Source organism: Podarcis muralis, chromosome 9, assembly GCF_964188315.1.
Source record: "Podarcis muralis chromosome 9, rPodMur119.hap1.1, whole genome shotgun sequence".
Lineage (NCBI taxonomy): Eukaryota > Metazoa > Chordata > Lepidosauria > Squamata > Lacertidae > Podarcis > Podarcis muralis.
This window is the reverse complement of record NC_135663.1, coordinates 5,386,851-5,414,750: the sequence shown is the minus strand read 5'-3', so window position 1 is coordinate 5,414,750 and position 27,900 is coordinate 5,386,851. Positions and strand designations below refer to the sequence as shown.

Below are 27,900 nucleotides of genomic sequence, written 5' to 3'. Positions count from 1 at the left end.
ATCATTTTTTTTTACAAAGGCTTATACTCAAACGAGTGACATTGGTGCAGCTTGAAGGGCAAACCGCATTTTACACACTGCCAGGCTTGTGAAACTGCCCTCCTAAGGGCACTTCTCTGCCCCAGATTACACCAAAATCCTTCCCCAAAAGTTCCAGCTACATATTTACTCCTGCAAAAAGGACACTTATAATTATAATAGGATTGTGTGGCATATGTTGAATACAGCACCATATAAACTCAAAGAAGTTTAAATATTTTTAAAAGGCTACTTCTCATCTTATAAAACTCTTCGAAAGACTCCATCAACGGTGTCTCCGAAAAATTTTACACATCACTTGGGAAGACAGGCAAACTAATACCAGTGTACCGGAAGAAGCAAAGATTGTCAGCGTCAAAGCAATGATTCTTCAACACCAACTTTGCTAGACTGGATGCCTGATGATCGTCTTCCAAAGCAACTACTCTATTCTAAACTTAAGAATGGAAAGCGTAATGCTGGTGGGTCAACAAAAGAGGTTTAAAGACTGTCTCAAGGCAAATCTTTAAAAATGCAGTATAAACACCAACAATTGGGAAACACTTTCCTGCGAGCGCTCCTATTGGAGAACAGCCTTTACCAAAGGTGTCATGGGCTTTGAAGACACTCAAACTAAGGACGCAAGGGAGAAACGTGCTAAGAGGAAGGCACGCTTGGCAAACCCTCACAGGGATCAACTCCCACGCGGAAACCTATGTCCCCACTGTGGAAGGACTTGTGGGTCCAGAATTGGCCTCCACAGTCACGTATGGACTCACTGTTAAAACTGTGTTTATGGAAGACAATCTTACTCGGCTACGAGTGATCGCCAAAGAAGAAGAATATGAATACATCCATATCTTATGTATACCCAGATTTAAAAGTTACTCTGAGAACTATGAGAGATACTATGGCATCGCCTACACTTTGGAACTCCCCGCCTATTGATATCAGGCGGGTTACCTTCTCTGCACACTTTCCCATGCCTGCTGTAAAAACAGTTTCGTTAAGACAAGCCTACCCGAGGCTCAGAGTGTTGATATGTTCTTTAATCTATTTCTAGTTCATTGCTGACCTGCTTCAGAGTGCTTCCAATGGCTGTTCTTAACTGGTTTTACTGAAAATTTTATCGTTTCATTCTGTTTATAAAAAAAAACCTTCAAGGTAGTTTGCAAGTGTGTACAAATTAAGTGTGCCAACCTTATGAAATAAATAAACAATGCTGATTTTTGTGAATGCAAAGATTTCCCAAAACTTATTTATTGTTGCTATTTAATAAGTTTATTTACCACCCTTCATCTGAAAATCACATGGCAGTTTGCTACACGCCCCCCAACTCTTCGCTCACCCAAGGCCAGCAAAGAGCAGAATCACCGAAGCCACCTCTGAAGTTGCTGTTGTTGGTTGTTGTTATTATTATATACCGCCTTATACCCGGGGGTATAGCTTGGAGGTGGAGCAGGCAGCGCCAGCTGTTGCCTCAGACAAGACACCCTCTCAGTCGCGCAGTCTGCAGCCTCTCCATGCCTTTCAACAACCAGACTTAGGGGCAGCATCTGCCCTGGTGCCCCCAGATAATGAGAAACGCCTATTTGCTTTTTTCAAAAAAACTAATCTCAAGAAAATTCCGCTTACCGCAACGGAGTTTTAAAGTAAGCCAGTTCAAAGGCATCGAGGACACTGAAGAACGTTTGCTCGGCTACTTCCTTTGCCTGCAAAAGACAAAGAGGGGAGGCAGAGAAAGCGACGTCAAACCATCTCTGACCAAGAAGTTGTGAGAAGCAGCGGGAAAAGAGGAGCGTTCCCTTGGGATCCAAGGCACAGAGGACTTTCAAACAGGTCCACACTCCCACCTTACACCTCAAAAAAAATAAAACTGAGATGCCTGTTTTGGTATAATGCAGTACTTGCATTAACAGCTAATCACCACAAATAATATAGATAATAAGAGGGGATATGAAAAAGTCACACGATGCAGCTATTTGAGAGCAAGGAAAACAAAGGATAACTAGCCCCAATGATGCTGCTGGGGTTTAGGGGGACTTGAGAAGCAGGCCCTGCCATACTACTTCCGATTTCCCCTTATCCACTCTGCGGTGACTGGGGTCATGAGCGCCTTTTTTCTTTCACTCACCAGTAAGAAAAAGGGTCTCTTTCTCCCACCACTTCTTACCAGGCAGTGGGAAAGCAAGAATCCTTTCTGCAAAACTTATTCCAAGGTTGTTGAGGCGCTGCCTCCAGCACGCCCAACAACCTCTCTAAAAACCTCTGGAGGAAGTTAGAGGAAAGGGGGAAGGGTCGATTTCCAATATAGGAAGAAGCATCAGTACCTTGCTGGTATTGGATGTTCTTGAATAGGAGTCTATACCAGCCAGGACAGCCTCTACGGCGGCAGCATAGATTTGAGAGAGCAGCTTGCTAGAAAATAAAAATGAAAAAGGAAATGGAGTACAAATTACGACACTCAATGGGTATTTCAGCTGAGACACAGGCTCCTAACCTAACGCAAAGCTGAATACTTTAAATACAACAGGGACACATACGTAAGTTTCACGAAGGATTAAAATAACTGTTTACAGCAGTGATAAGAGTTTAGAATCATGAAGTAGCTGAATGGAGTCACACTGAAAGCTAGAAGCATCGGAATGTTAGTTGTGGAACAAACCCACTGGCTAGGAAAGTGAAAAAAGCCGAAAAGGCTTTGTTGATGCACGATGAGCAACAGAAATTGGTGCACATTCTAACTGTATTAAAGTGATGAGCCAATAACATTTGAAACAGGCAAGAGAGCAGCATAAATAGGAAAAAACTAAAAACCAACTTACACTTGTTCGGCTTTCTTTTCCATCTCATTGTCATTGCCTGTTATGAGCCAAAGGGATGCGTTATTTTTGATTTGTTAGATGTGCTGCTTTTCATTCACATGAATTGCAAACAATAAATAATGATAACACAACAGGACATCACAAACGCAACATAAATCATGTAGAATACTTAACACATCCAGAGCACACCAAATAGAGGAAGGATGACTCTTGCAATACCTACATCCTTGAATTTTATCTGTTCTCTTCCATTCCTGTTTCAACCCATTTCTTCTGATTTTAATTTGGAAATGCGTGTGTGCATTTGTATGGACTGCAACCCACCCCAAGGCCCAGGAATTACAAAGGCTAGCAGGGTGTGCGTGTACAGACAAGGACAGACACGCTGAGGCATGCGCAGAAAGAGCAGCCGAAACTGAACTTACCAAGGTAAGGCGTGTGAGTGGCTCCAAAGAAGTAGGTCCTGGAGCAAGCCAGAGGTCCCTTGGGTGAGACACACTGCACAACCTGGTAGCCAACAAACACAAAACGCACAGGTGGGTGACAAGAAAGAAGGGTACTGCATACTCTAGCCTTCCCTAACCTGACACAGTTCGGCATCTGAAGCACAACTCCCACCAGCCCCAGAAAGCATGAATGATCAGAGTTGGAGCCCAACAACTTTTGCAGGGCATCAGGAAAGGAAAGGGGGTTATATACTCTGTGCCCCAAGAATTGCTATGAACAGTGATTGAACTGTAAGTAACTGTTCCATAAAGGGTGAGGATCCAAGCTCCAATGCAATAATAATAATAATCATAATCATAATCATAATTTATTATTTGTACCCCGCCCATCTGGCTGGGTTTCCCTAGCCACTCTGGGTGGCTTCCAACAAAGATGAAAAATACATCAAAATGTCATACATTAAAAACTTCCCTGAGCAGGCCTGCCCTTCAGATGTTTTCTAAATGTCAGGTAGTTGTTTATCTCTTTGACATCTGATTGGAGGGTGTTCAACAGGGAGGGTGCCACCACTGAGAAGGCCCTCTGCCTGGTTCCCTGCAGCTTTGCTTCTCACAATGAGGGAACTGCCAGAAGGCCCTCAGAGCTGGACCTCAGTGTCCAGGCAGAATGATGGGGGTGGAGATGCTCCTTCAGGTATACTGGGCCGCGGCCATTTAGGGCTTTAACGGTCAACACCAACACTTTGAATTGTGCTCGGAAATGTACTGGGAGCCAGTGTAGGTCTTTTAAGACCAGTGATATGCAAGTCCCGTGTTTGTCATTTAGGGCCTGTTGCCACTTCAAAAGGATCTCAGGGACACACCAACCCCTCTTGCGATACTGTTCGTGCCTGCAAAGGTCTCAGGGTGCAATTCTGTTAACTTATCATACCCCAAATATTCCACTTTTGTCATGCTCTAGTGCCAGAGCTGCCCTCCCATTGGCAACGATGCCGTGAAACTGGGGAAGCGTCACAGAACAATGAATGATGTGGGAGGATGTGTGGACAGCCCTATACAAATCCTCCGCTGATTCACTGTTGTACCAAAGGTAGGGTAAAGGTAAAGGGACCCCTGACCATTAGGTCCAGTTGTGGACGACTCTGGGGTTGAGGCACTCATCTCGCTTTACTGGCCGAGGGAGCCAGCATACAGCTTCCGGGTCATTTGGCCAGCATAGTAAGCCACTTCTGGCAAACCAGAGCAGCGCACGGAAATGCCGCTTACCTTCCCACCAAAGTGGTACCTATTTATCTACTTGCACTTCATGCTTTCAAACTGCTAGGTTGGCAGGAGCAGGGACTGAGCAATGGGAGCTTACCCCATCGCAGGGATTCGAACCGCCGACCTTCTGATCGGCAAGCCCTAGGCTCAGTGGTTTAACCCACAGCACCACCCGTGTCCCTTATGCCAATGGTACATTGCAGAATATATCTGCATGTAAAGAAAGAACCCACCAGTCTGGAAGATCCCGTAGCTCTTGGGTTGAAGAACTGTTGACAGGCAGCAATACTGCAGGGCTATTTTAGCAGGTGCCTATCAAAACCTCACCGGGTGATGCTTACCATGTGCTTGGCAGTGCTTCCGCCAAGACCCGTGTTGCGAAGAAGGTGCCCCTCAGATGGGAAATTGAAGTTGCCTGAGTTCAGGTTCTCTTTTGAGGAATGGGTGCCAAACAGGACAAATGGCTGCCTGCTGGGGCTAAACACACGCACAAAAATAGCCATCACCACCAACTCACACTTGGAAAATGATGAAATGCTTCACTTGCACCATTTATTCCAGTTTCAGGAATCAGCTTTTCCTGGTGCAGAGTTTACTTTTATTAAGTCCAAAGTACACACAGCTCAAACAAGGGAGAGTGCATAGCTTGTGGTAGAGCATTTCCTTTGCATGAAAGAAGCTGCCAGATTCAAACTCGGGGATCTCCAGTTAAAAGATTCAGGTAGCAAACGATATGGAAAACCTCAAGTTTTTTCATATCACCTGCTATTTGGGGAAGGGCCATAGGATATCTGCCTTGCACTGGGCTTCTCCAGGCAGGGTCGGGAGAGACCCCTTGTCTGAAATTCTGGGGAATGGCTAACAGAGCAGATGATCCTGAGCTGGATTTGACTTCTCCTGCACTGCAGGGGGTTGGACTAGATGACCCTTTGGGTCCCAACTCTACAATTCTATGATTCTTATGACTGGGGGAAAGGCAGTTTCTTGTGTTCCTTAAGAACTTAGAGAGCTGCTGGAAGTCAGGTATGCATACCTAAGTTCCTATAGTAGAGGCTTATTTGCAGAAGCAATTGACTAGGTATGTTGGTTGTATCAGCAGTTATACTCCGGAATGTTTGCCAGCTAGAAAGATAAGCCACATAAATAAAAGACTCCCCGACAAGCTAATGGATACTCTGGCTTTGGCTATTGTCGAAACTAAGATGACTGTCAACAGCTTAATGGGGAAAATACATAATCACAGTTATAGCAGAGTGCTTTGGGTTTTAGAGATGCAAACACTCTTTTACATGCTGTGCTTTTATGAAATGCATTATGCTGTACTGCATTTGCTCAAGAACCTGTCAGTTAGAGTACCTGTTGTCCGTGATATGGCTGGAAATCATCCCATGGCTGAAGTAACTTCGGAATGGCTATGGAAGAAAAGGTCTTGAATATTAGAAATAATTGATACATCCAAGCAACAACAGAAATGTGTAGTGGTGCATTACAAACTATTTCAGACTGTGCAAAGGGCATATAATTTCTTGAAATTTATTTCTCCCCTTTCTTATTCAATGAACGTTCATGGCATTTACACCACCCAAAATATAATGACAATCTCATGCACATAATTAGTGGCAGAAACATTATGGCGATTGCTGGAGTAACATTTAGGTAATTTACCGCCTGGTTCATAACTTGTCAGCCAACTGATTAATGTGCAAAGGTTCTACACCTCTCTATACCTAAAAATGTACTTTCTTTTGGATCCCGGATGAAAGTTTGCTCATTGTGAGAATAAATTTATAGTCTCTCAATCAACTGCTGTGCTACTTTAGCCATGACCTTATGTACACCAGCTGGTTAATTCCACACACACACCCCAGACAAGCATTAATGTGTTCACAAGGCACCAGTGACGCCTTGGATGCTTAAAAGCGTAGGTAGGCAACCTAAGGCCCGGGGGCCAGATGCGGCCCAATCGCCTTCTCAATCCAGCCTGTGGACGGTCCAGGAATCAGCATGTTTTTACATGAGTAGAATGTGTCGTTTTATTTAAAATGCATCTCTGGGTTATTTGTGGGGCCTGCCTGGTGTTTTTACATGAGTAGAATGTGTGTTTTTATCTAAAATGCATCTCTGGATTATTTGTGGGGCAGAGGAATTCATTCCTCCCCCCCCCACAACAAAAATATAGTCCGGCCCCCCACAAGGTCTGAGGGACAGTGGACCGGCCCCCTGCTGAAAAAGTTTGCTAACCCTTGCATAAGAGAGGCATATTGTTCTTGCCCATGTTATTTTAGCAAATGTGATTTTTTAAACAACGCCCCCCCCCCATTTTTTCACATAGTTTGGATTTTAGTGTATGTTTTTTTCAAATTAGAGATCAAAAACTTTAGCTGCAATCAATGGAACTTGTAAGATTTAGAGGCAGGGCGACATAGTAACTCCCTTAAATGATTCCCTTCCCAGTGATGCACGATAGCTAAATCCCTTCCCTACCAAGACTTGTTAAATACAATGTGTGCGCTATAATTTGGGGGTGGGCAGATGGTTAGACCTACAGCCCACTGGTAGATCTCTGGGTGATTTGCTGTAATTCAGCAAGGATTTGTCTTAATTGTTGAAGAGTGGCAATGGCAAAAAGGCACCCCTCCTCCTCCCCAAAAATGGGTTTCCGAAAAAGAGAGTTTCCCCTTTCGCATAATGAGATACATACCTCTCCTGCCTGTGACTCTGACAGCTCCAGGATGGAAGGGATTTCAGTGTCAAAATTGGCAAAGAAATTGGTCCACTGATGTTCAAAAGTCATCAAATCCTGAGGAGAAAAACACATCAGCCGTCAGTTCGTTAAAGGAGATTACTTTGCATCTGTGACCGAGTCTGTGTCATACAAAAATCCAATTAAACAGAGTAAACAGGGGGTAGTGTTTCTATACAAACAATTTAGAAACATTCACCAATTTGGAACATAAGTTTTACTGCCTATGTCTTCTAACTGCTGTATGGAAAAGCACATGAATATGACCTTTGAAGAATTTGTAAGTAAACCTTTTTTAACTTACCAAACATATAGCTACTTTCTACAGCAAGGGAAGAGGGGGACTTTGGAAGGAACTGAAATGGGGATATTTTAAAGGTCTAACAGCCTATATTTCCACACTGCATGTTTTGTAATTTTAAATCTTGACTAGGGTTCTCTTAGCAAAGAGTACTTGCCCCAAACCTGGATCTTAGGCATCCTTCCTAGTATTTTCCATTTAAGAGAAAACCAACATTCCTCACCTTCGAACTATACAGTTCTAGGATTCTATTATGTCATGTATGATCTAGCTAAGATTCCTGCATTTCAGGGGGCTGGACTAGATGACCCTCAATGGTCCCTTACAACTCTATGATTCCCCTAAACCACCACATAGGAAAACAAACAAAATGAAACAAAAAAGATAGCAAGTCAGATTAGGCCTAAAGGACCTCCTGAAAGGGGCTCTCGCCTTCCTATTTAAAATAAAATATATGAACAGATGGAAGTTCAGAGGAAGAGCACTGTTCAGCAAGAACATGAAGGTTTTGCAAAAATGAAAAGGCAGGGCAGTCTACAGGGTTGGGAAGGCCAATAACTGTAGCTTTTGTTTTTTAAAGAATTCAAGTACATTTGGGTTTGTGCAAAATCGTTATGGGCTTCAGAGTGAGAACTCTGTATCTTATGACTAACACACCTGTGGCTTTTGCACAGTGACATTTTGAATGGCAATGGTATGTGTGCGCCTATAAAGATGCCCACACAGCTCTGTGCAGAGTGCTTTTGTTCTTTAAAGAGGAGGAGGCAACTCAACCAACGGCCACTGTGTGTCAGCCAAGGTCCATTTTTCACCCAGTGTTGAAGCAACTTCCTTGGACTGGTCATGTTGTTGGGATGCCTGATGATCAGCTTCCAAAGCAACTACTCTATTCCGAACTTAAAAATGGAAAGCGTAATGCTGGTGGTCAACAAAAGAGGTTTAAAGACTGTCTCAAGGCAAATCTTAAAAAATGTAGTATAAACACCGACAAGTGGGAAACACTGGCCTGTGAGCGCTCCAGCTGGAGAACAGCCTTTACCAAAGATGTCATGGGCTTTGAAGACACTTGAACTCAGGATGCAAGGGAGAAACGTGCTAGAAGGAAGGCACGCTTGGCAAATCCACACCGTGATCAGCTCCTGCCCAGAAACCAATGTCCCCACTGTGGAAGGACGTGTGGATCCAGAATTGGCCTCCACAGGCACTTACAGACTCATTGTTAAAACCGTGTTTATGGAAGACAATCTTACTTGGCTACGAGTGATCGCCAAAGAAGAAGAAGATTTCTAACCCTCTTTAAGAACAGCCACTCTTTCACATGCAAAACTGCCCAGACTGTTAAGACTGTTAAGACTGTTAAGAATGAGAAGGAGAAAGGGTTCAGGCAGGCCTCTGGGTTCGCTGAAGTCATTTTAAGAAAAGCGCAAGGATCATTGCATGCGTGGAACTGAAGGAGGAAAAACAGCAATGCAGCTCCAATACGCACCCTGAATGCTCTGAGCTTATGCAAAGGTCATTGTGGCAAGTGGGAGAGAGGCAGAAAGGCTTAGTCACACAATCAGCCTTTGAAAGCAAGAAGACAGATCACTGGTGGCGTCTCCCTCTGTGGTTTTGCACAGGATCTCATTCATTCCAAAAAGTTCTGCACACAAGGCATTCCTAGTGGCTTCTGCCATGCTGTCTGGGAGTAATGAGGCCAAAGCCACAGGGTACATACACAATGAGCCGATATCAGATATCGCAATAAAACGCGACTGATCCTAACGGGAATGAGATAACGGGAGGCCTTAGGCTCAATTGCTCCTCCTCTCCCCACTCTTCCTCCCATGCGGTCATGAGATGAGAAGCTTTCCCCCTCTGTATCTGAACATGACAAACTCGTTTGAAACAAGCCAATTTAAGAAAAATGTTGGAATGAAGTTATATGGCTTTAGTAGAAATGTTATAAGGAGTTAAGTATAGATAGATTAATAGAGTATTAAAGGGGAAAATAAGGTTAGAATGTGTTAAAATAATTATAGGATAGAAAACAGAGGAAGATGGAGAGGAATTGCTGAAACAATTAATAGAAGTGGAAGACAAAAAGGGAGGCGTGAGGAGGTCGTGGAAACAAGTGAATGATAGATAAGATATTGAAATTGGATTGTGTTTTGAATGGTTTTTGTTTTGTTTTGTTAATTGTTTGTGTCAGTGTTTTGTAGTGTTTTTTGTATTGTATTGTATTGTATTGTTGTATTGTTTTTTTGGTTTTCTGTAGTGTTGTGTTTAAATTGTTGAAAAATTAATAAATATTATTTTTTTTTAAAAAATGAAACAAGCCAATTTAAAACCATGTAGTACTAAGATGGTTTGTTTCAACAAACCACAGTGCGGGGTTCCGAACAGTGTAGGAAACTGAGATATGAAAGCGAGGAGCTAAATGGTACCTTAAACCGAGGTTATGGGCACAACAACGGAATGTACAGGCGCGCTTTTTGAATAACAAGAATTCAAAGCTGAAAATGAATGAACAGCAGCTAAAATATTATGTTCGTTTTCCCACATGGTCTAGTCCTTCCCCTGCCCACCCCTCTAATATTCTTAAGAGGGTCTCTTCTCCATTCTTCAGAGAGTGGCTGGAAGTGGGGAAGCAGAAAAAGGTCCTCCTTTCCTTCCACTCTGCAGTTTTAATCTGAAATCTTAGGCAGAGCACTGCGCCCAGAGCTCAGAAACTGCTCGCGCTAATGAAATTCCATGTTGCAAAATGCGCCTAGAACAATGGGAGCTTTGAACACTGGTTCAGAAATAACCCCAAACCGAGGCTAATAAATGATGTGAAGAAACAGAACGGGAGAAGCACAAAGCTCCAAACTCACTGCAATCATTGGGGGGGGGGGACTATGGTTTTTCATGACATTTGAAATGACCCAACGCCATTTTATGGGATGCAGAAATGACTCAGCATTTCTCAGACCCATGGAAGTTTGGCATCTTACCAAGATCATCCGCAAGCGAGAGCTTGCCTACTACCACTGATCTTGGCCAGCCATGTGTGTAACAGGTGAGCGCCAGGTATGATGTGGTGTGTACTCTTGAGTTCACACTGATACCCAGTGGGCCTGGCTAGCACTTTGTGGAACTCTGTAGGGTGGGGTCAGTTCACACAGCATGTCCCAGGGCACCCCAGGCTTCCACACAAAAGCCATTTCCTGTGGAATGTCATTTTAGTTCAGGGGTCTGCAACCTTTAAGACAAAAAGAGCCACTTGGACCCGTTTCCGAAGAAAAAAAACCTGGGAGCCGCAAAACTCTTCATTATAAAAATAACTTTTTGTCACTTTTTTATTATTTCTTTGTTTGACCCCTCAGAATTACTCCTCCTCATAGAAATAAACGTTAAATTAACAAGTTACTCTTTTTTGGGTGTGTGTTCTTCACTCCCCTTCAAAACAGTGACTAGCGTACATGCCCCCTTTCAATGCAGTGACCAGCGTACATGCCCCTTACAATGTAGCGGACGGGCGGGAAGGTGATGTCGGGACGGTGCGTGACTAATGCACGCACCGCCCCCATGCGACGTCACAGCCAGTACAGCGCCCGCCACAGTGGGGAGTGTCGGGGCGCACAATGCGCCTCCTCCCCTCGCTAGTATCCGCCCCGGAGCCGCGGCAAAGGTGTAAAAGAGCCACATGCGGCTCCGGAGCCGCGGGTTGCAGACCCCTGTTTTAGTTCTAAACATGTTAAAAGGGAAACCAAATACACCACAGCATGATGAACCATCAGAATACCAGCACCCATGCAATCATACATCTAAATAACTAAACCATGGGCTTATTCTCTGTCAAATTTGCCTTGGGGGTGGCGGTGGAGGGGAAGAAAAGTCTGGCACATTACCTCGTAAAGTAAACTCTCCAGAGAAACAGGATCGATCTTGCTGTACGTTTTCCACAGGTCCACGCTGACATCCATCAGCTGCAAAGAGAAAGAGTTCTGAAAGGGGCTTGCACATTCCGTGCTTTTAATAATAATAATTTATTATTTATACCCCACCCATCTGGCTGAGTTTCCCCAGCCACTTTAGGCGGCTCCCAATCAAATGTTAAAAACAGTACAGCTTTAGATATTAAAAACTTCCCTAAACAGGGCTGCCTTCAGATGTCTTTTAAAGATAGGATAGCTGCTTATTTCCTTGACATCTGAAGGGAGGGCATTCCACAGGGCGGGTGCCACTACCAAGAAGGCCCTCTGCCTGGTTCCCTGTAACCTCACTTCTCGCAATGAGGGAACCACCAGAAGGCCCTCGGCGCTGGACCTCAGTGTCCGGGCTGAACGATGGGGGTAGAGACGCTCCTTCAGGTATACAGGACTGAGGCCTTCTATTCTCAAACACTGCCTTCCTCAACAGCTGGGTTGGGAACGGGGAATTATATTTCCAAACATCTGGAGGGCGCCGGGTTGGGGAAGGCAGCTCAAGCGTTACAGTTCTCCCCAAGGCCAAGCAGGCAGCAAAGCTTGGCTGATTGAAAGGGGCAGTAAGAACACAGAGCAGTCACCAAAATGCTTAAGGAGAAGGCACTTGGTTTCCTTTCTATTTGGAAAGAAGTTGCCCCGTATGACACAATCCCCATTCACAGAGACTCCATTCAGCTGGGAACGTTCACAATATGCCATTATGGCTGGTGAATAGTGCCATGAACGTGAAGCGCCGTTGTGCCACTCAGCACCCGGCAGTTTCTGTAAAATAACTGTTACACGGATATGTTCCCTTTGGGGCCACGGCAGACAAAAGCCCCGACAGCTCACAACAGAGATGAAAGTGTAACTCTGCAATCTGGAAGAGTAATAATAAAAGCGAATTTCTTTTACTAGGGTTTTTCTCAGTTGCTTGGTTTGGTAAAAGGAAAGCATAACACAGGGGTTTCCAAAATAGATGTTGAAAAAATTGTTCAGTGGCAGTGGCGTAGCGTGGGTTGTCAGCACCCGGGGCAAGGCAAGTAATTTGCGCCCCCTAACCCGTGGTTTTGCGCCCCCTAACCCATGGATTTGCCCTAACCCCAGATGTTGCGCCCGGTGTGGCCGGCCCCGCCTGCACCCCCCACGCTATGCCACTGTTCAGTGGACATTCCAGAGAACGGTGGCACACTCAAGACATAGCAACACAAGATTCCTATCCTGTGCACTTCTCTTTGGTTTACACAAAGCAAAATAATATATACATTAAAACAGGAACAGGAAGATGCTGTGGAAGTGTGGAGCCTGAAATTAGGGACTCCATAATAAAATGAAGAGGTCTGGGGTGCTCTGGAATACAATGTTGATGAAATAACTCTTCCCCGGTCACAGTCTTTCCAGCGCCTCCAATGAACCACAGCAGGGAGAAAAGTCCTGGCTTAGGGGGACTTGTGATGGGCTTGTTGTTCAGCTAGGAAACCTCCCTCCAGCCTCTTACCTCATATTTCATTGTGAAGAAGCCATCGCCGCCGATTCCTTCCAGGGCAAAGGCCTGCACGATCGGCCACTTTTCAACAATGAACATGTCAAATATCTGCAGATGTCCTGAAGAAACAAAGCAATTTTATTTGGGTGGGTGTGCAATTCCTCAGCTTTTGCTGGCAGCGTCCGCAGCGCAATAAGTAACAGCGCCTGGTGCTGCCAACTCTTTCTCTCTCTCTCCCGCCCCGCCCCCAAGCTCTCGCGCGCCCCGCGTCAACATCGCCGCGCACAGCTTCCCGAGCTCGAGGCCAGCCGCTGCACGCACGCGCCGGCTCGTCATCGGCTCCGGTTGTTGCCTTTCTCCGCCGAGGTCGGTGGACCCCGAGCCTAGGCTTCCTTCCCGCACCCCGCTTTCCGAAGACCGCACACCAGTTGGGCCAGTACATATTCCCCTCCCGTGACTGGAGCGGAATAGCCCTTTCTCTTCTTCCCCAACCCTTGTCGTTGGAGGAGTCCCTCAGTCCCTCGCTTTGCTGCCTCCTCCCCCCCCCCCCACCCCCAAAGCTTGGAGGTTCCCCGGCAAGGGGGAGGGAAAAAAATTGAAAGTTACACTTTCGTGCGTCCCTCCCGGCGTGACGCTGCACGCTGACGTCACGGGGCTGTAATGGTGGTGTGCCTCGAGATTTTTTTCATCAAACAAGTGTGCCTTTGCCCAAAAAAGGTTGGGAAACACTGCCCTAGATCTCTGGCAGAGGAGCTGCTTTGCACGCAGAAGATCTCAATTCCAATCCCTGGTATCTCCATGAAGGGGTTGCAAAGGACCCTCAGCCAAGACTATGAAGAGCTGCTGCTGGTCAGTGAAAGCCAAAGGCCGGGAACCTCAGGCCGAGGGGGACAAAAGCAATCACACACCCCAAAGGCCTTTCTGCCCAGCCCTTGGTCAACATGCTTCTGTCCCACACCCTCCTCAAATGCCTGCCTGGGATGTAGCCTTCAACTGTCACCATGCATCTGATTTGCTTGGGTGGAGGATGAAGAGAGGGTGATGTTTGTGTATGGAACCCGCTGATGTGTGTGGTCAAAATGGTGCCAGTTGTAGAAAAGGAAGAGTCACGCCCATTGCTGCAGCACTCTGGCCTGCTCATCACTCAAATATGGCTCCCAAAAGGTTGGCCAAGCACCCCACCCCTGGTGTAGACAATACCTTGCTATATTGACCACTATACTCTGACTCAGTAGAAAGCAGCTTCCTACGAGATTAGAAAAATGTGGCAGAAAACAAGATTTGGGCTTATTTATTCATTTTTGCTTACGTGCATATTTCATTTCCAATAAAGAACGCTTTTAAATCTAGAATACTGCAGCAATTGTTTATTGTGGACTACCTTTCTGGTTTCTTTGCTGCTGACGCATGACTCCATGTTTCTTCCTTATGGCTGCCATATTAAAAATCACTTGGAAGTCTCCCCAGTTGAAACACAGACCCTCTCCTACACTGTGACACATCTTCACAGAACGCAGCTGCACTGCGTTGCCAGGTCCTCAGCAAGGAGGCATTGCTAAGTTTGTGCATGTTCTGGACTGAGATGCCTTTGCCAGTTGAGACCAGCTCAGTTCCAGTCAGAGGCCAGCAGTCAAGTTTCCATTCCCCTTCTATTTAACCTGGAAAAGCAGGCATCATCACCGTCTGAAAGACCACTGTGTGCCAATGTAACTTCAGTAATTTAAGTCTGCAGTCTAAGGCCAACTCAACTAGAAGATGCTTAATTCTGAAGTTGATGATTCCCAATACTTTTTTTCTGTAACTTTTTTTTAAAACTGCACATTTCCCGTGAACTTCACAGGTATTTCTCAAAGTCCAATGCAGGACAAAGAGGAGACAACTGGTATGGCATACGAGTCATCGAGAGAGAAAATCACTGTACAAAAAATCGCTACTGAAAAGAAAAACGAACAACATCCAGCACAACCACTGTATTCCAGGCATTTGCTCAAATGTTCCCTGCACCATTACAAAAAGCAGCTGTCTTCCCTCAAGGGTGCCAAAAAGCCTCTCGTTGAGACCAGTGGAATGCCTAGTTTTGAAAAACAGGAGCGAGGAATTGGAGCAGGCTCAGTGGCTCAGCCCCATAGCTAGGATGGTCACCAGGGGAAGCCCGTTGCTGGGGAAACCCACAGTTGATGCAACTATAAATATACTCTCTGTTCATAGTTCCTTCTTTCTTTAATGGAACTACAAGCAAGACGCTTGTTGCAGCTTTCTTGCATCAGAATGTTTGCTGGTTATTTCCAGCAAAACAAAATCAAGACTGTACTTTGGCTTTATATCCCAGCTTCACATAATTAACAGGAAGGTTTGTTTCCTGTTCTAAAAAGGGTGCCTATTCTTTCCCCACATAAAGGAGGAGTTACATGGAAGAACTCCTCATGTGGCACACACAGAGAGCTTTGTTTGTTGAACCAAACATACCATGTTTAATATAAATAATGGACCCCAGCTACTCATTTTTCCCTGTCCCTGACTTAAAAGTATTATAGGAGCATAGAACTGTGGAGCTGGCATGTTGTGTACTGCTGTTCAAGGTGCGCATGGCTTTTTCAAACCTACCTTGTGAGCTGAAGGGAATCCCGATTCGGCTGCAGTCACGAACCATGTCTACGAAGCTGGAAATTTTGAATTCCTCCGCAGCCTCTTCATCTTCGTACTAAAAGAAACAGACCGGGAGAAAGAAAACCCAGCAAATCAATACTCAAACCACTGCCCAAAGATTTGGAAAATAATGCCCATGTTGCAATGCCTTTCTTATTCTGCCTGTAACGCTCTCAGCTCACAGCAGTTGCCATCTTTAGTCGATTCCACACTATATTTTAAGCACGGCCATTTTGGGCTGAAAAGACCATGTTCACACTGATAACAAGCACTGAAGCCAGCAGGGGGTGGCTCTGTATAAAGTGAAGCAAGAGCAATCACTGTGCAAGGAAAAGCTGACCCACGTTCCATTGTGAACATGGTGCCTGCAAGCTCACGGCAAATATTATTACTCATTGCATTTAAATCCCACCTTCTTCTCCAAGGAGCTCAGGGTGGCGTATATTGTTCTTCCTTTCCTCATTTAATCTCCACAACAACCCTGTGAGGTAGGTTAGGCTGAGAGGCAGCGACTAGCCCAAGGTACTAACCCTGGTCTCCCAGGTCCTAGTCCTACACTCTAACCACTGTGCTGCACTGTCTCTCCCTGAAGTCAGCAGAGACCAACTCAAAGCCATGGCAGCCATATGCAAAATGCACGTCAGTTTATGAGCTCAGTCCAGAGCACTAATTCTGTTGCAGTTAAATCTGAAAGAAGCTTCTTCTGTTATCACCTTCTCAAGACTGGAAAACAGACCAAGCTGTAGGCACGGCTCAAGAACCTTCTCTCAAGCACAACCATGTTTTTCTGTTTTCTTCCCTCCAACCCCAACTCAAAAGCTCAGAAACTGCCTTGTGAACATTGCCTACTGCCATATAAAATGAATTATTTTACTGAGGCTGTTAATGGTGTTGTTTTAAAGAGAAAGGATAAAGGCAAAAAGAGCTTGTTTGCTATTTCCAGGGGAACACTGGGAGTCTCTTCGGTTAAATCATATGCCTATCATATGCTGGGTCTCTATTCCGCGGGTGCCAAAGCTCCATGAAAGAACTCGTTTTCATTGTGGTTAGTACATCATTATCCAGTCGGCCCACTTAAAAAACCATGTGGTGCAGCACCGGGCTGAGTGGGGGAGAAGAGGCACAGCAGAAACATTCGTATTGCAAAAAGCTGACTGGTTCAACTCAACATGTGTGTCTATTTTGCGGCATACGAGAAAACCCAGTTACAAGAAGCAAAACACAGTTAATTGCACCAGGAATTTCTAAAGTGCTTGCAAAACAAAGCCCAGCAACCAGATAGGGGTCCTGCTCCCTCTCAAGGCGTTGTCAAATTTGGAAAGCCTAAAGCAAAGTAGCACCCTTAAAAAACTACGGTTCCCAGAATTCCATGGGAGAAGCCATGATGGTTCAAGTGTGATAAGAGAGTGTGTTGAATACATGGTACGGAAGTGACCTAAATCATTAACGTATGAGACTTCAGTGGGAAAGAGGAGCTCACAGATCGACTCTCGGCATCTCTCTCCTGGAACAGGAGACAGAACCACCAACAGAATACAGCCCTCTACAGAAAACTCTTGCATTACATTACTACTACAACTATTACGTTACAATAAATAATGGGTAGCATTCAGATGAGTTTTACTCAGAGTATGCTCACTGCAATTAACGAACATGACCAAGTCACTGAGTCCACTGTTAGTAAAATTTCACTGAATGCCACCCAATTATTTTACAGAACATTAAAATGTATGGTTGGTAGAAGGAAGAAACACTGAGATGGCAGTTGAGTTTTAAAGTGTGTTGCTTAAATTGTTTTTCAGGTTTGTGATTTTTTAAAATGATTTTGTTTACCATTTGTTACTGTGACAGCCACTCTGGGTGGCTTCCAACAAAATATTTAAAAAACATAATAAATCATCCAACATTAAAACCTTCCCTATGCAGGGATGTCTTCAGATGTCTTCTAAACTGTTATATATTCATCTTTTTGGTATCTGATGGGAGGGCATTCCACAGGGCGGGTGCCACCACTGAGAAGGCCCTCTGCCTGCTTCCCTGTAACCTCACTTCTCGCAGCGAGGGAACACTGGAGTTGGACCTCAATGTTGAGGCTGGACGACGGGGGTATACAGGTATTCAGGTATACAGGGCTGAGGCCATTCAGGGCTCAACACCAACGCTTTGAATTGTGCTCAGAAATGTACTGGGAACAGACACCACAGGGTGCACTTGGCTCAGACGAGCAGAACGTACAACATGCTTATGCAGATCATGTTCTGTTCTCACTCTCTGAGCGGCAGAGCCAGATCACAGGACAAAAGAACGAACAGCACTGCTGAGTTTTAAGGGAGGCGCTGGATAATCTAGACAGCGAGAGAGTATATATGCAGATAAAGGAGGGAGCCCATTCTGCCTCTCCTGAAGGCTGTGGGCGTTTAAATCCCAACAGACCTGGAGAGCTGTTTGGTTTCATCAGGTGCTAGAACATAATGAGCCTGGCTCCAAGTACAGTGGTGCCTCGCAAGACGAAATTAATTCGTTCCGCAAGTTTTTTCTTCTTGCGAGTTTTTCGTCTTGCGAAGCACGGTTTCCCATAGGAATGCATTGAAATCAATCAATGCGTTCCTATGGAAACCGCCTTCAGACCAGGTCCGGGGACAGTCTGTCCCCCGACCTCTTCTGAAGGCTGGGGGGGGGGGGACAAGGGCTTTTCTTCCCACCCCCAGCATTTTAAAAAACCCCGGGACAGCGGAGACTTCTCCGCTGTCCGGGGAAATCTTAAAATGCTGGCGGGCAGCAGCAAAGCCTTCGCTGCCGCCCGCCAGCATTTTAAAAAACCCCGGGACAGCGGAGGACAGCGGAGGAAAACCCTTCTCCCCGCTGCGCTTCCCCGCTGTCCCGGAGATTTCCCTATGGGCTTTCGTCTTGCGAAGGAAGCCCATAGGGAAATTCGTTTTGCGAAGCGCCTCCAAAACGGAAAACCCTTTCGTCTAGCGGGTTTTCCGTCTTCCGAGGCGTTCGTCTTGCGGGGCACCACTGTAATGGTTTTCGGTCCAGAACCACCAGGCTTCAAAGGCAAAAGCGTTGTGAACTATGTGAAAGGTGCTTCACTTAATCTAATTGCAGCAAGCCTCCAGGTCCTTTCCAAGGAGGAGATCAACTGGTGTCGCAACCCACCAGTTCCTAGGTGTGCAGAAGCTTCCTTATTCTCTCCTGTGGGCCATGCAGAATGGGGAGCCCTGTGCGTACACCCAAGGCATTTTGGGGTAGTTTTATCCCGGAAAGGTTCTTTTACAAATCCCAAATGACGAATGAGCGGGTTGGACTTCAGATCACACGGAGCCCTAGAAGCTGGCTGTGCCTGGCAGCTCAAAGGCTTACTGGTGTGTTGGCCAAAAGGCAAGTATTTAAGCCCCAGGTTGAGAGTGCTCACTTAACTGCTGCACCGGGGTTATTTTGACAGGAAAGAGATGTTTTTAGCCCCCCTCCATGGAGTTTTGATGCAGCCACCAAGGCAATAAAGGTTTCTCTGCTGACATGTATGGGATGCATTTGTCCTGTGTCCCAGCTGTTGAGCAACTTGAGAACTGCAGAATAAGAACCAGATAGGATCAAGGCTCAGACTCAATTATTTGGTCTCTTTCTTCCCTTTCTGTATTCTCACAAAATGATCCAAATGGCAAGAACTGTGGAATAGCAACAAGAAAGGGTTCAGGTAGGTAGCCGTGTTGGTCTGACGCAGATGAAATAAATAGATAAAAATTAAAAAATTGTCCAAAAGCACCAAGTTAGTTCTTTCGTATCTGAAGAAGCTTATACCCAGAACTAACAAGAAAGGGGTTCGCTATGCCTTTTCAAAGTCACCATCTTGACTTAATGGTGATATGAAGCAGAGATCACGGCTGCTATCCTGTGCACGCTTACTCGAGAGTAAGCCCCTCTGAACCCAGTGGCACCTCCACGTGAACTTGCACAATATCAAGCTGCAAGTCAGGCAAATCTTCTGTTTTTTATTTTTTAGCCATTTTTAATTTAAATTCCACGAAAGAGAAGGGAGTCGGGAGTCTGACCACTGCAACAGCGTCTCATTGGATCATATCAATTCCACAGAATAAGGAGACCTTCTGCAACGCCAAAGGCCTCCGTGGGAAGCCAGAATTGCTGCAGCTCAGGACAGCCTCAGACAAATGCTGTTCTTTCTATGTTTGCTACTCGGCCACTCACCTCGTTTTCAGTCAGGCAGTGGAAATGCAAGTTTCTCCAGAATGCTACATATGGCAAAAGGTAGTTGTAGTTGACAGGGTTGCAATAGAGATGGACGCTGTCTGGCTTTATTAGTAGGATCACATCTAAAAGGAGCAAGAAATCAACCTAATGTTATTTTCAAGTCACTAACCTGTTTGTCCTCCTGATGCAACACTCAGACAAGTCCTTACTTATTTAATACATTTTTACTCGCTCTTCAGCTAATGGGGCTCCCAGAGCAATTTATGAAAGATCATTAACAAACAATATAGTGTGTCCCCTCCATATGGTAACTAGAAATACATGACACAAAAGGAAAAAGAGATGGGGAGGGTAAAGGAAAACAAACTCAGGGACTTTGGGTTTTAAGTCCTTGTGATCCCTCCCTTCTAAATGACAAAATATGGAACAGGCAGGGGAGTTAGAGGACCACTTTGCACTCAGTATTTTCCTTTTATGGTGTTCAAAGGGTATGTGCTGGCATGTGTAAAAATCACATGTAGTATCCAGGCTGGCACAATCACCTACAAAGGAGGTGGAGGAGGCAGGCATGTAGGAAACAGCCCAAGGGAGCTCAAGGCCACCCAAAAAGTTCATGGCGGAGCAGCCGCATTTCGTTTTTTGCACTGGTGGCCCCAGGTCTGCCTGGAGGTTAGTGCTCCCAGGCTTTTTGGGGTGATCTTTGACCTTTTGAATGGATTCTGGTGTCTTGATAATATTTTTTCTATTTTAAGGCCTGCCTGCGTTCAATTGTCTCCATTACATTTTAACCATTTCTAATGTATGTTGTCCAGAGAACTTTGGTTAAGGGGCAACACAAGTGGAAGAGGGAGGGTTGTATCAACGTCCACAAAGACGCTTTAGGAAAGAAGTGAAAGAAGACCAGCCTTATTTGGCCCCTTGAGTGTTCATCTTAAAATAGCACACAGCACCACTTTCCCTTACCGTCAAGGACCTCTTCAGGAAACCCCGATCTTTCAAATTCATTGTTGCTCTGGTTGTACAAGCCAAAGAGAAGGTAGTTTGCCAGTTCCCGGCAGCCCTCGTTGTATCGGCTGTCAATCCCTGCAGAAGGAAGCAGAAGGAATGAACAGTAAGGTCGTGAGAGGGAGGAAAGAACCAAGAGCTCTGATTCCAAATCACAGAATAACCAACTAAAACTAGGGAAATGTTTGGAGTCCCTGCCTTCTTCCTAAATCTCCTATGCTTTGGAAGCAGGCTGCAGCTTCTAACATACCCTGACCACTAAAACAAAGGAACACACGAGGCTGGTGGTGGTGGGAATCAATTTTTGAAATTGAAATAAGTCCTGAAGAGCAGCAGGGGGAATCTCTAGCCCATGGGCCTATACAGTGGTACCTCTGGATGCGAACGGGATCCGTTCTGGAGCCCCGTTCGCATCCTGAAGCAAACGCAACCCGCATCTGCGTGTGTGCAGGTCGTGATTCACCGCTTCTGTGCAAGCGCATGACGTCATTTTGAGCGCCTGCGCATGCGCAAGCGATGAAACCCGGAAGTAACGTGTTCCGTTACTTCCGGGTTGCCACAGAGCGCAACCCGAAAATGGTATGACTGTATGGTCTGACACAGGTCCCAATTTGTGACATCAGGAGTGGGACATGAATGGATGCAGCAGCCAAGGAACCACTGGGAGCCTCAACTGAGCTCCTAATGGTTGCTTTGCAAAATCAGGGCTCCTTGTCAGCTAACAGCCACTGACGGGGAAGTCCCACGTGGAGAGGCTGTCCGGGAGTGTTCCCTATGAGGGACTCTTCTCCCAAACCGTTTGCTCCAAACAAACCATCAATTTGGATTCAATGTGCTTCCAATGAATGGAGTGGCTCGCCCCGCCCCTCGGCAGAATCTAAACCAGGCTTCCTCAACCTCGGCCCTCCAGCTGTTTTGAGACTACAATTCCCATGATCCCTGACCACTGGTCCTGCTAGCTAGGGATCATGGGAGCTGTAGGCCAAAAACATATGGAGGGCCGAGGTTGAGGAAGCCTGATCTAAACTGCTTGTTCCATATGGACTTTGAAGGCACGCTCCCAGAGCCAATCAGCTGATTGCATAAGGCGAGGCAAGCCAACAGTAAGCAATCCCTGAAATGAAGAGGGCAAGCCAAGGACCTACAAGAATCTAGGAAACCACTGAGTATAACCAAGGTTCCCAGAAAGCCTAGACAGCATCAGGCCTCCAAATATCTATAATGCTTGCACCGGCCACAAAATGCTCGTAACAGATGACAGTGGGCCAAAAAAGAGAACGAAGAGCAGTTGGAAGGGAACAGAGATGCAGTCAGGTGCAAGAGGCTTGAAAAACAATGAGCAGAAAAGCCTTGTGGCACAATGCTACAGAAGCAATTTAAGGAGGCGGACGGCACTTCATATTTATTTCCCCCACACTAAGCCGCAAATCCAGCCCAGAGCTGCCCCTTTCAGAAAGGGATTGGCAACGCCGGTTGACCTCAGGCCACTACCCAGTTTGGAACAATTGAGGATAATTTTCCCCCCAAAATCCCTTTATGATACACTAAGCCGAAGAACGGCAAGTGCAGAGCTGGGAATTGGGACGGCAAGGTCAACCAGGGAGCACTGGAGGACAGTTTGGAAGGGAAAAGAGCTTCTGAGCAACAGATGGTGTCAGGAACAAATGAAGAGGAGGATAAAAGCATTTTTGAACAGTGCTGCCAAGGTCATGCCCCACCTTTCCTTGTGTGCGAATAATCTGTCCCCAAATCCAAAATACTTCAGCCTTTGCTTCGACATTTGCTATTGCCGTTTGAGGCACAGAACTGGTTCCCCTGTGCGTTTGGATCTCTCTGCCTTCTTTGACGGTGGAGCTACTTCAAGTGGGGCTGAGTGCTTTTTTCACCCCAGGTCCATCAGTGGCTACTGGCCAAGATACCCAGGAGAGCGACGTCCATTTTCCCGGTCTCTCTTCCTCTCCTTTCTCCTGCTCCCCAGCCCTTAATTGCTAGATACGGGCCACTGAGAACAAAGGATGGCTGCTTCCATTGTGCTCTGTTTCTGAAGTTCCTCCCAACGTTTGGCTGGCGACCGACAGGTAACAGTAACTGGAGATCTGTGGGCAGCCTGCCCTGGGCTTCCACTCTCACGTGGATTAAGGCGACACAAAACCATTACCTATCTGGGTCATGTTGGGAATTGCCATACACAAATCCAGATCAGAGCTTCCTGCTTTCCAAACCAGGACTCCAAAGACTAGTTTTTGGAAATGCCTGACCCACGAGAAACAGAAGATAATATACTGGAAGCCAGAGAAGGTCAGAAGGCCAGGCTCAGACCAGTCTTTATATCAAGGTTTGGCCAATATAGGATCCTCATAGTGCCCATCAATTGCAGGGGCTGATATCTGATATGCTTCCACTCTGTTTCCCAACATACATCTCACGGATAGTTCATTAGCGTGGTGCTGATAACGCCAAGGTTGTAGGTTCAATCCCCATATAGGACAGCTGCATATTCCTGCACTGCAGGGGGTTGGACTGAATGATCCTTAGGGTCTGTTCCAACTCTACAATTCTATGTATATCACGCTCCACACAGCTGTGTCCATTAAGTCGTTTCTCGGATCAAATGCTACTGCGGTACACAGGATGCAATATGCATCCCAGCACATCCTCCCGTTTCCCATTGCTAGTGTTATCTGCATAATCCTCATGCTTTAAATATATGCTTTAAACAGAGCCTAGGGCTTGCTGATCAGAAGGTCAGTCGTTCGAATCCCTGCGACGGGGTGAGCTCCCGTTGTTCGGTTCCAGCTCCTGCCAACCTAGCAGTTCAAAAGCACGTCGAAGTGCAAGTAGATAAATAGGTACCGCTCCGGCGGGAAAGTAAACGGCGTTTCCGTGCGCTGCTCTGGTTCGCCAGAAGCGGCTTAGTCATGCTGGCCACATGACCCGGAAGCTGTCTGCGGACAAACACCGGCTCCCTCGGCCCATAGAGCAGTGTGTGCGACTGGACCTAATGGTCAGGGGTACCTTTACCTTTACCTTACCCATCCCATCACTGACTGAATTCCCCAGACAGTGGGGAGAAGAGCAGGATGCTACAGACTGTCCAAACCACGGTGCTGAGCAGCAGGGCACTGGGGGCGCTTCCCTAATCGTTCCACATCTGCTTCTGAAAATACCATTTCTCCTTAATTGATATGCTGCTGATTGAAGCTTCCTATTAAGCTAATCTGGTGACCTAATTCTTCCAACGCAAGATTTATGATTAAAACATGAGCCCATGAGAATTATGGAATAAATCCCTGAGTCACGGCAGGAGAGACCTGACAGCTTTCCAAGAAATAACCTCCAGCTTTGCAGAAGGCAAATGTTAAGAGTAATCATCGCAAGGGGCTGGCCGTGCTGAGGGGGGCAAGGTGAGAGTCAAAGGCTCAGAAGAAAGACCCCCAAGGGAATCTAGTCCCACTCGCAACATGCCACTTCAGGTTAATTTCTGATTTTACTTTTAAATAATCAAACTTCATTTATATTTATATATATATATATATATATATATATATATATATATATATATATATATGCTTTCATAGATTTTCACGGGTACAGGAATGCAGGTTTTGGTGTCCTCGGGTGTCTTCCCGTGTAAAAGTTGGGGTGTCTAGGCGACGTTTCGACGAGGTCTCACTCGTCATCTTCAGGCTGGTGCTTTCACCCGAGGACACCAAAACCTGCATATATATATATATATACACACACACACACACACACACACACACACTACACACACACACAATATAATAGAGCATACAACAAATATTACACACACACACAAATACACACACACACACACACAAAAGAAAAGCATCCTTCTTATAATAGAATCTCACACACATTTCAACTGCCAATAACATTTTGTTCTTTGCATTTTTCATTCATAGCTATCCTTTCTTGAACTCATGTTTTTATAACACAAAGCAGTCTACACCACCACCTAAAATACCTCTTTTCACACAAGCTTTTAACAGACTCCATTATTTGTTTCTTCTAGATAATTAACCCCATTCCTCAATGCCACTCACAATTTAATCAAGTTCAGTTGTTTCCATTTTTTCCTGATGATATCCTTGCTCTGTTGGTTTGCATGCAACTTTCCCACATTTTGGCCCATAACAGCCCTGAGTGGTCATAACATGGAGAATCTGGATCTTATATGAAAAAAGGGATCAACTTTTTACAGAATTTAGTAAGCAGATTGGGGGGGGGTGTTAATGGTAGCTCTGGTGTGGTGGAAAGCTTCCCCCTATCCTTTCAAACATGCAGTTCCAAAAATGCTTTGATTTTATGCAAAAAAGAACCAAAAAAACAACAACAAACCCCATGAATGGAAGAAATTTCCAATTGTGGTGTCACAAAACCAGAACATTAGGTTAATGACAACCCCCATATTTCTGGGGGAAATCAAAAGCAAAGGGATACCAGGAGAAGGAGGGTGGGCCTGGAGAAAGGTGGGGGGGCATTTTACTCCACGGTTAGTTAGAGCTTCATTCTTTGTTTTTTGGGAGGGAGGTATCTTCATTTGCAGAAATGCACTGAACAACGTATGGGGAGGAAATAATGGATTCCAGATACCAACAGCTTTAGGATGGTGGCCAAGGAAGTGACCCAACTGATTAGAAAGCCATCCATGCTTACAGAATATATTTACAGGAATTTCACCGCAGCTTTTGCCCAGATGTTAGTAACACCGAGGCAAAGAATACTTTATAAATCAGGTCTAAATCGTTCAAACAAGCCCGTCAAACCACACAATGCCCTCCTGCATGGACACGCAGATACTGAAGGGAGGGGGGCACACACCACGCATCAGCATCAAATATGGTGGCCTTGCCAATAGGTCTACTAGCCAGCCTACCTACACATATCTACACATATTGGTATCTGAAGAAGTGTGCATGCACTTGTTGTTGTTTAGTCGTTTAGTCATGTCCGACTCTTCGTGACCCCGTGGACCAGAGCACGCCAGGCACTCCTGTCTTCCACTGCCTCCCGCAGTTTGGTCAAACTCATGCTAGTAGCTTCGAGAACACTGTCCAACCATCTCATCCTCTGCCGTCCCTTTTCTCCTTGTGCCCTCCATCTTTCCCAACATCAGGGTCTTTTCCAGGGAGTCTTCTCTTCTCATGATGTGGCCAAAGTACTGGAGCCTCAGCTTCAGGATCTGTCCTTCCAGTGAGCACTCAGGGCTGATTTCCTTCAGAATGGATAGGTTTGATCTTCTTGCAGTCCATGGGACTCTCAAGAGTCTCCTCCAGCACCATAATTCAAAAGCATCCATTCTTTGGCAATCAGCCTGCTTTATGGTCCAGCTCTCACTTCAATACATCACTATAGGGAAAACCATAGCTTTCACTATACGGACCTTTGTCGGCAAGGTGGTATCCCTGCTTTTTAAGATGCACACGAAAGCTTATACCCCAGAACAAACTTAGTTGGTCTCCAAGGTGCTACTGGGAAGTTTTTTAATTTTTTTATTTATTTCATACATATATCTCAGTTAGCAAATCTGTACACATATCTAAGTAAGCAAATCTGCGTCCCCCCAAAAAGAGAGAGAGAGAGAGAGAGAGAGCGCCACCAGTTAGTGTAAGGCTTATATGCCCGGTCAGCTAGAGCAAATTATTTTGATTATGACTAGGGGAAATACCTCCAGAACATGTGGTTACCCAGGAGCCTAAAATCAGCGGCAGAACTGTGGGGGTCTCAAATTTCCATGGTGCCCTGTGTGATGCCAAAATTTGGTGCCCCCCCCCACCTCTCACTTTCCATTCTACATCATAGCTGCAGCGCTCCTGAGGCTCTGCACCCAGTGCGACTAAACCTGTCGCCCTCCCTTAAATCCGCCTCTGCTACAATTCTGATACTGACCGCAATGCACTTAAAATGCATTTTCCAGCTTCGAGTTGAAACATTTCCCTAAGGCTGAGGACTGCAGCAGATCCTCCCCAATGAAACAAAAGAAAAGAATAGAAAAATGAAACCCAGTTTAAGAGGAGAGGAACAGAAGGGGGCAGAAATTCCCAGGCTTGGGTTGACATTCCCCCTCTTTCAGGAGAAGCTAGCTGGGAATGCAACAGGGGTGCATTTGGGGGAATGGCTCACAAAGGGGTTTCAGATGGGACCAAGCACAGAAAAATTTGATATGTCGTGCCGTAAGCATTTAATTAGCCCATCTAGCCTGTGATACCCGAGAAAGGATGAATGCTGTCCAGGATCTGATCACAGTTAATATCTGGCGGCCTCTTTTGTGGCTGGAACCAGCTGCAGCTCTCACAACAGCCTGGCTTCCTGTGTCACTGTTCAGTCTCGGCTTTCACACGGGGTTATGCTGGGATACAACTCAAAGGCTGCCAGTAAATCCAGACTTATTAGCAGGGGCCAGACAAAAGCCCAGGAAGACCAGGGCAAGAAATCTAGGGCACTCAGGTGCCTCTCAGAGTTGCACAGGGCACGGAAGTTAGAATCTTTATATACAAGTTAGGAGGTTTTATATTCTGCTTATTCATCGTGCCCCAGGCGTGGGCTTGACACCTGACTGGTTTCCCTACCTCCCGCCCATTTTTAATTTAGCCTCTGAAATCCACGAGCCGTAAAAAATATTAAGACCTATCACAATACAGTGGTACCTCTAGTTGCAGACTTAATCTGTTTTGGGGTGCTGTTCGCACCCTGAAAAGTCTGCAACTAGAGTGCTTCTGCGCATGTGCATGGTGCGATCGACCGCTTCTGTGCATAGCACGCAGATCACTTCTGCGCATGCGCAGGCGGCGAACCTGGAAGTAAACACTTCCAGGTTTGCCGCGTTTGTAAGCTGAAAGTCCATAACAAGAGCAGAACGCAACACGAGGTATGACTGTAATGCAGCAATAATTATAACATTCCCACGTATATACACGCCAAGCACTCTTTTTCTGCAATGTTGCCAGCCCAGCTCTGCGTTAATTTTATCGTTGCAATTCATGCTGCACGTTCAGGAGGTTCTCC

At 45.8% G+C, this 27,900-nt stretch overlaps 1 protein-coding gene across 1 annotated transcript in view; it reads right to left on the bottom strand.

Moving 5' to 3' along the window:
• The window catches only part of DNAAF9 (dynein axonemal assembly factor 9), a 76,010-nt gene that overhangs the window by 34,985 nt on the left and 13,125 nt on the right, over positions 1-27,900 (bottom strand). The window contains exons 3-14 of the mRNA XM_028744233.2: positions 20,830-20,949; positions 19,864-19,988; positions 15,616-15,712; positions 13,024-13,130; positions 11,469-11,546; positions 7,254-7,352; positions 5,909-5,964; positions 4,894-5,029; positions 3,269-3,350; positions 2,844-2,880; positions 2,349-2,436; positions 1,654-1,730 (exon numbers count right to left, since the gene is read on the bottom strand). Of these exons, the coding sequence (XP_028600066.2) occupies positions 1,654-1,730; positions 2,349-2,436; positions 2,844-2,880; positions 3,269-3,350; positions 4,894-5,029; positions 5,909-5,964; positions 7,254-7,352; positions 11,469-11,546; positions 13,024-13,130; positions 15,616-15,712; positions 19,864-19,988; positions 20,830-20,949 (1,102 nt within the window). The remainder of the gene's footprint in view (positions 1-1,653; positions 1,731-2,348; positions 2,437-2,843; positions 2,881-3,268; positions 3,351-4,893; positions 5,030-5,908; positions 5,965-7,253; positions 7,353-11,468; positions 11,547-13,023; positions 13,131-15,615; positions 15,713-19,863; positions 19,989-20,829; positions 20,950-27,900) is intronic.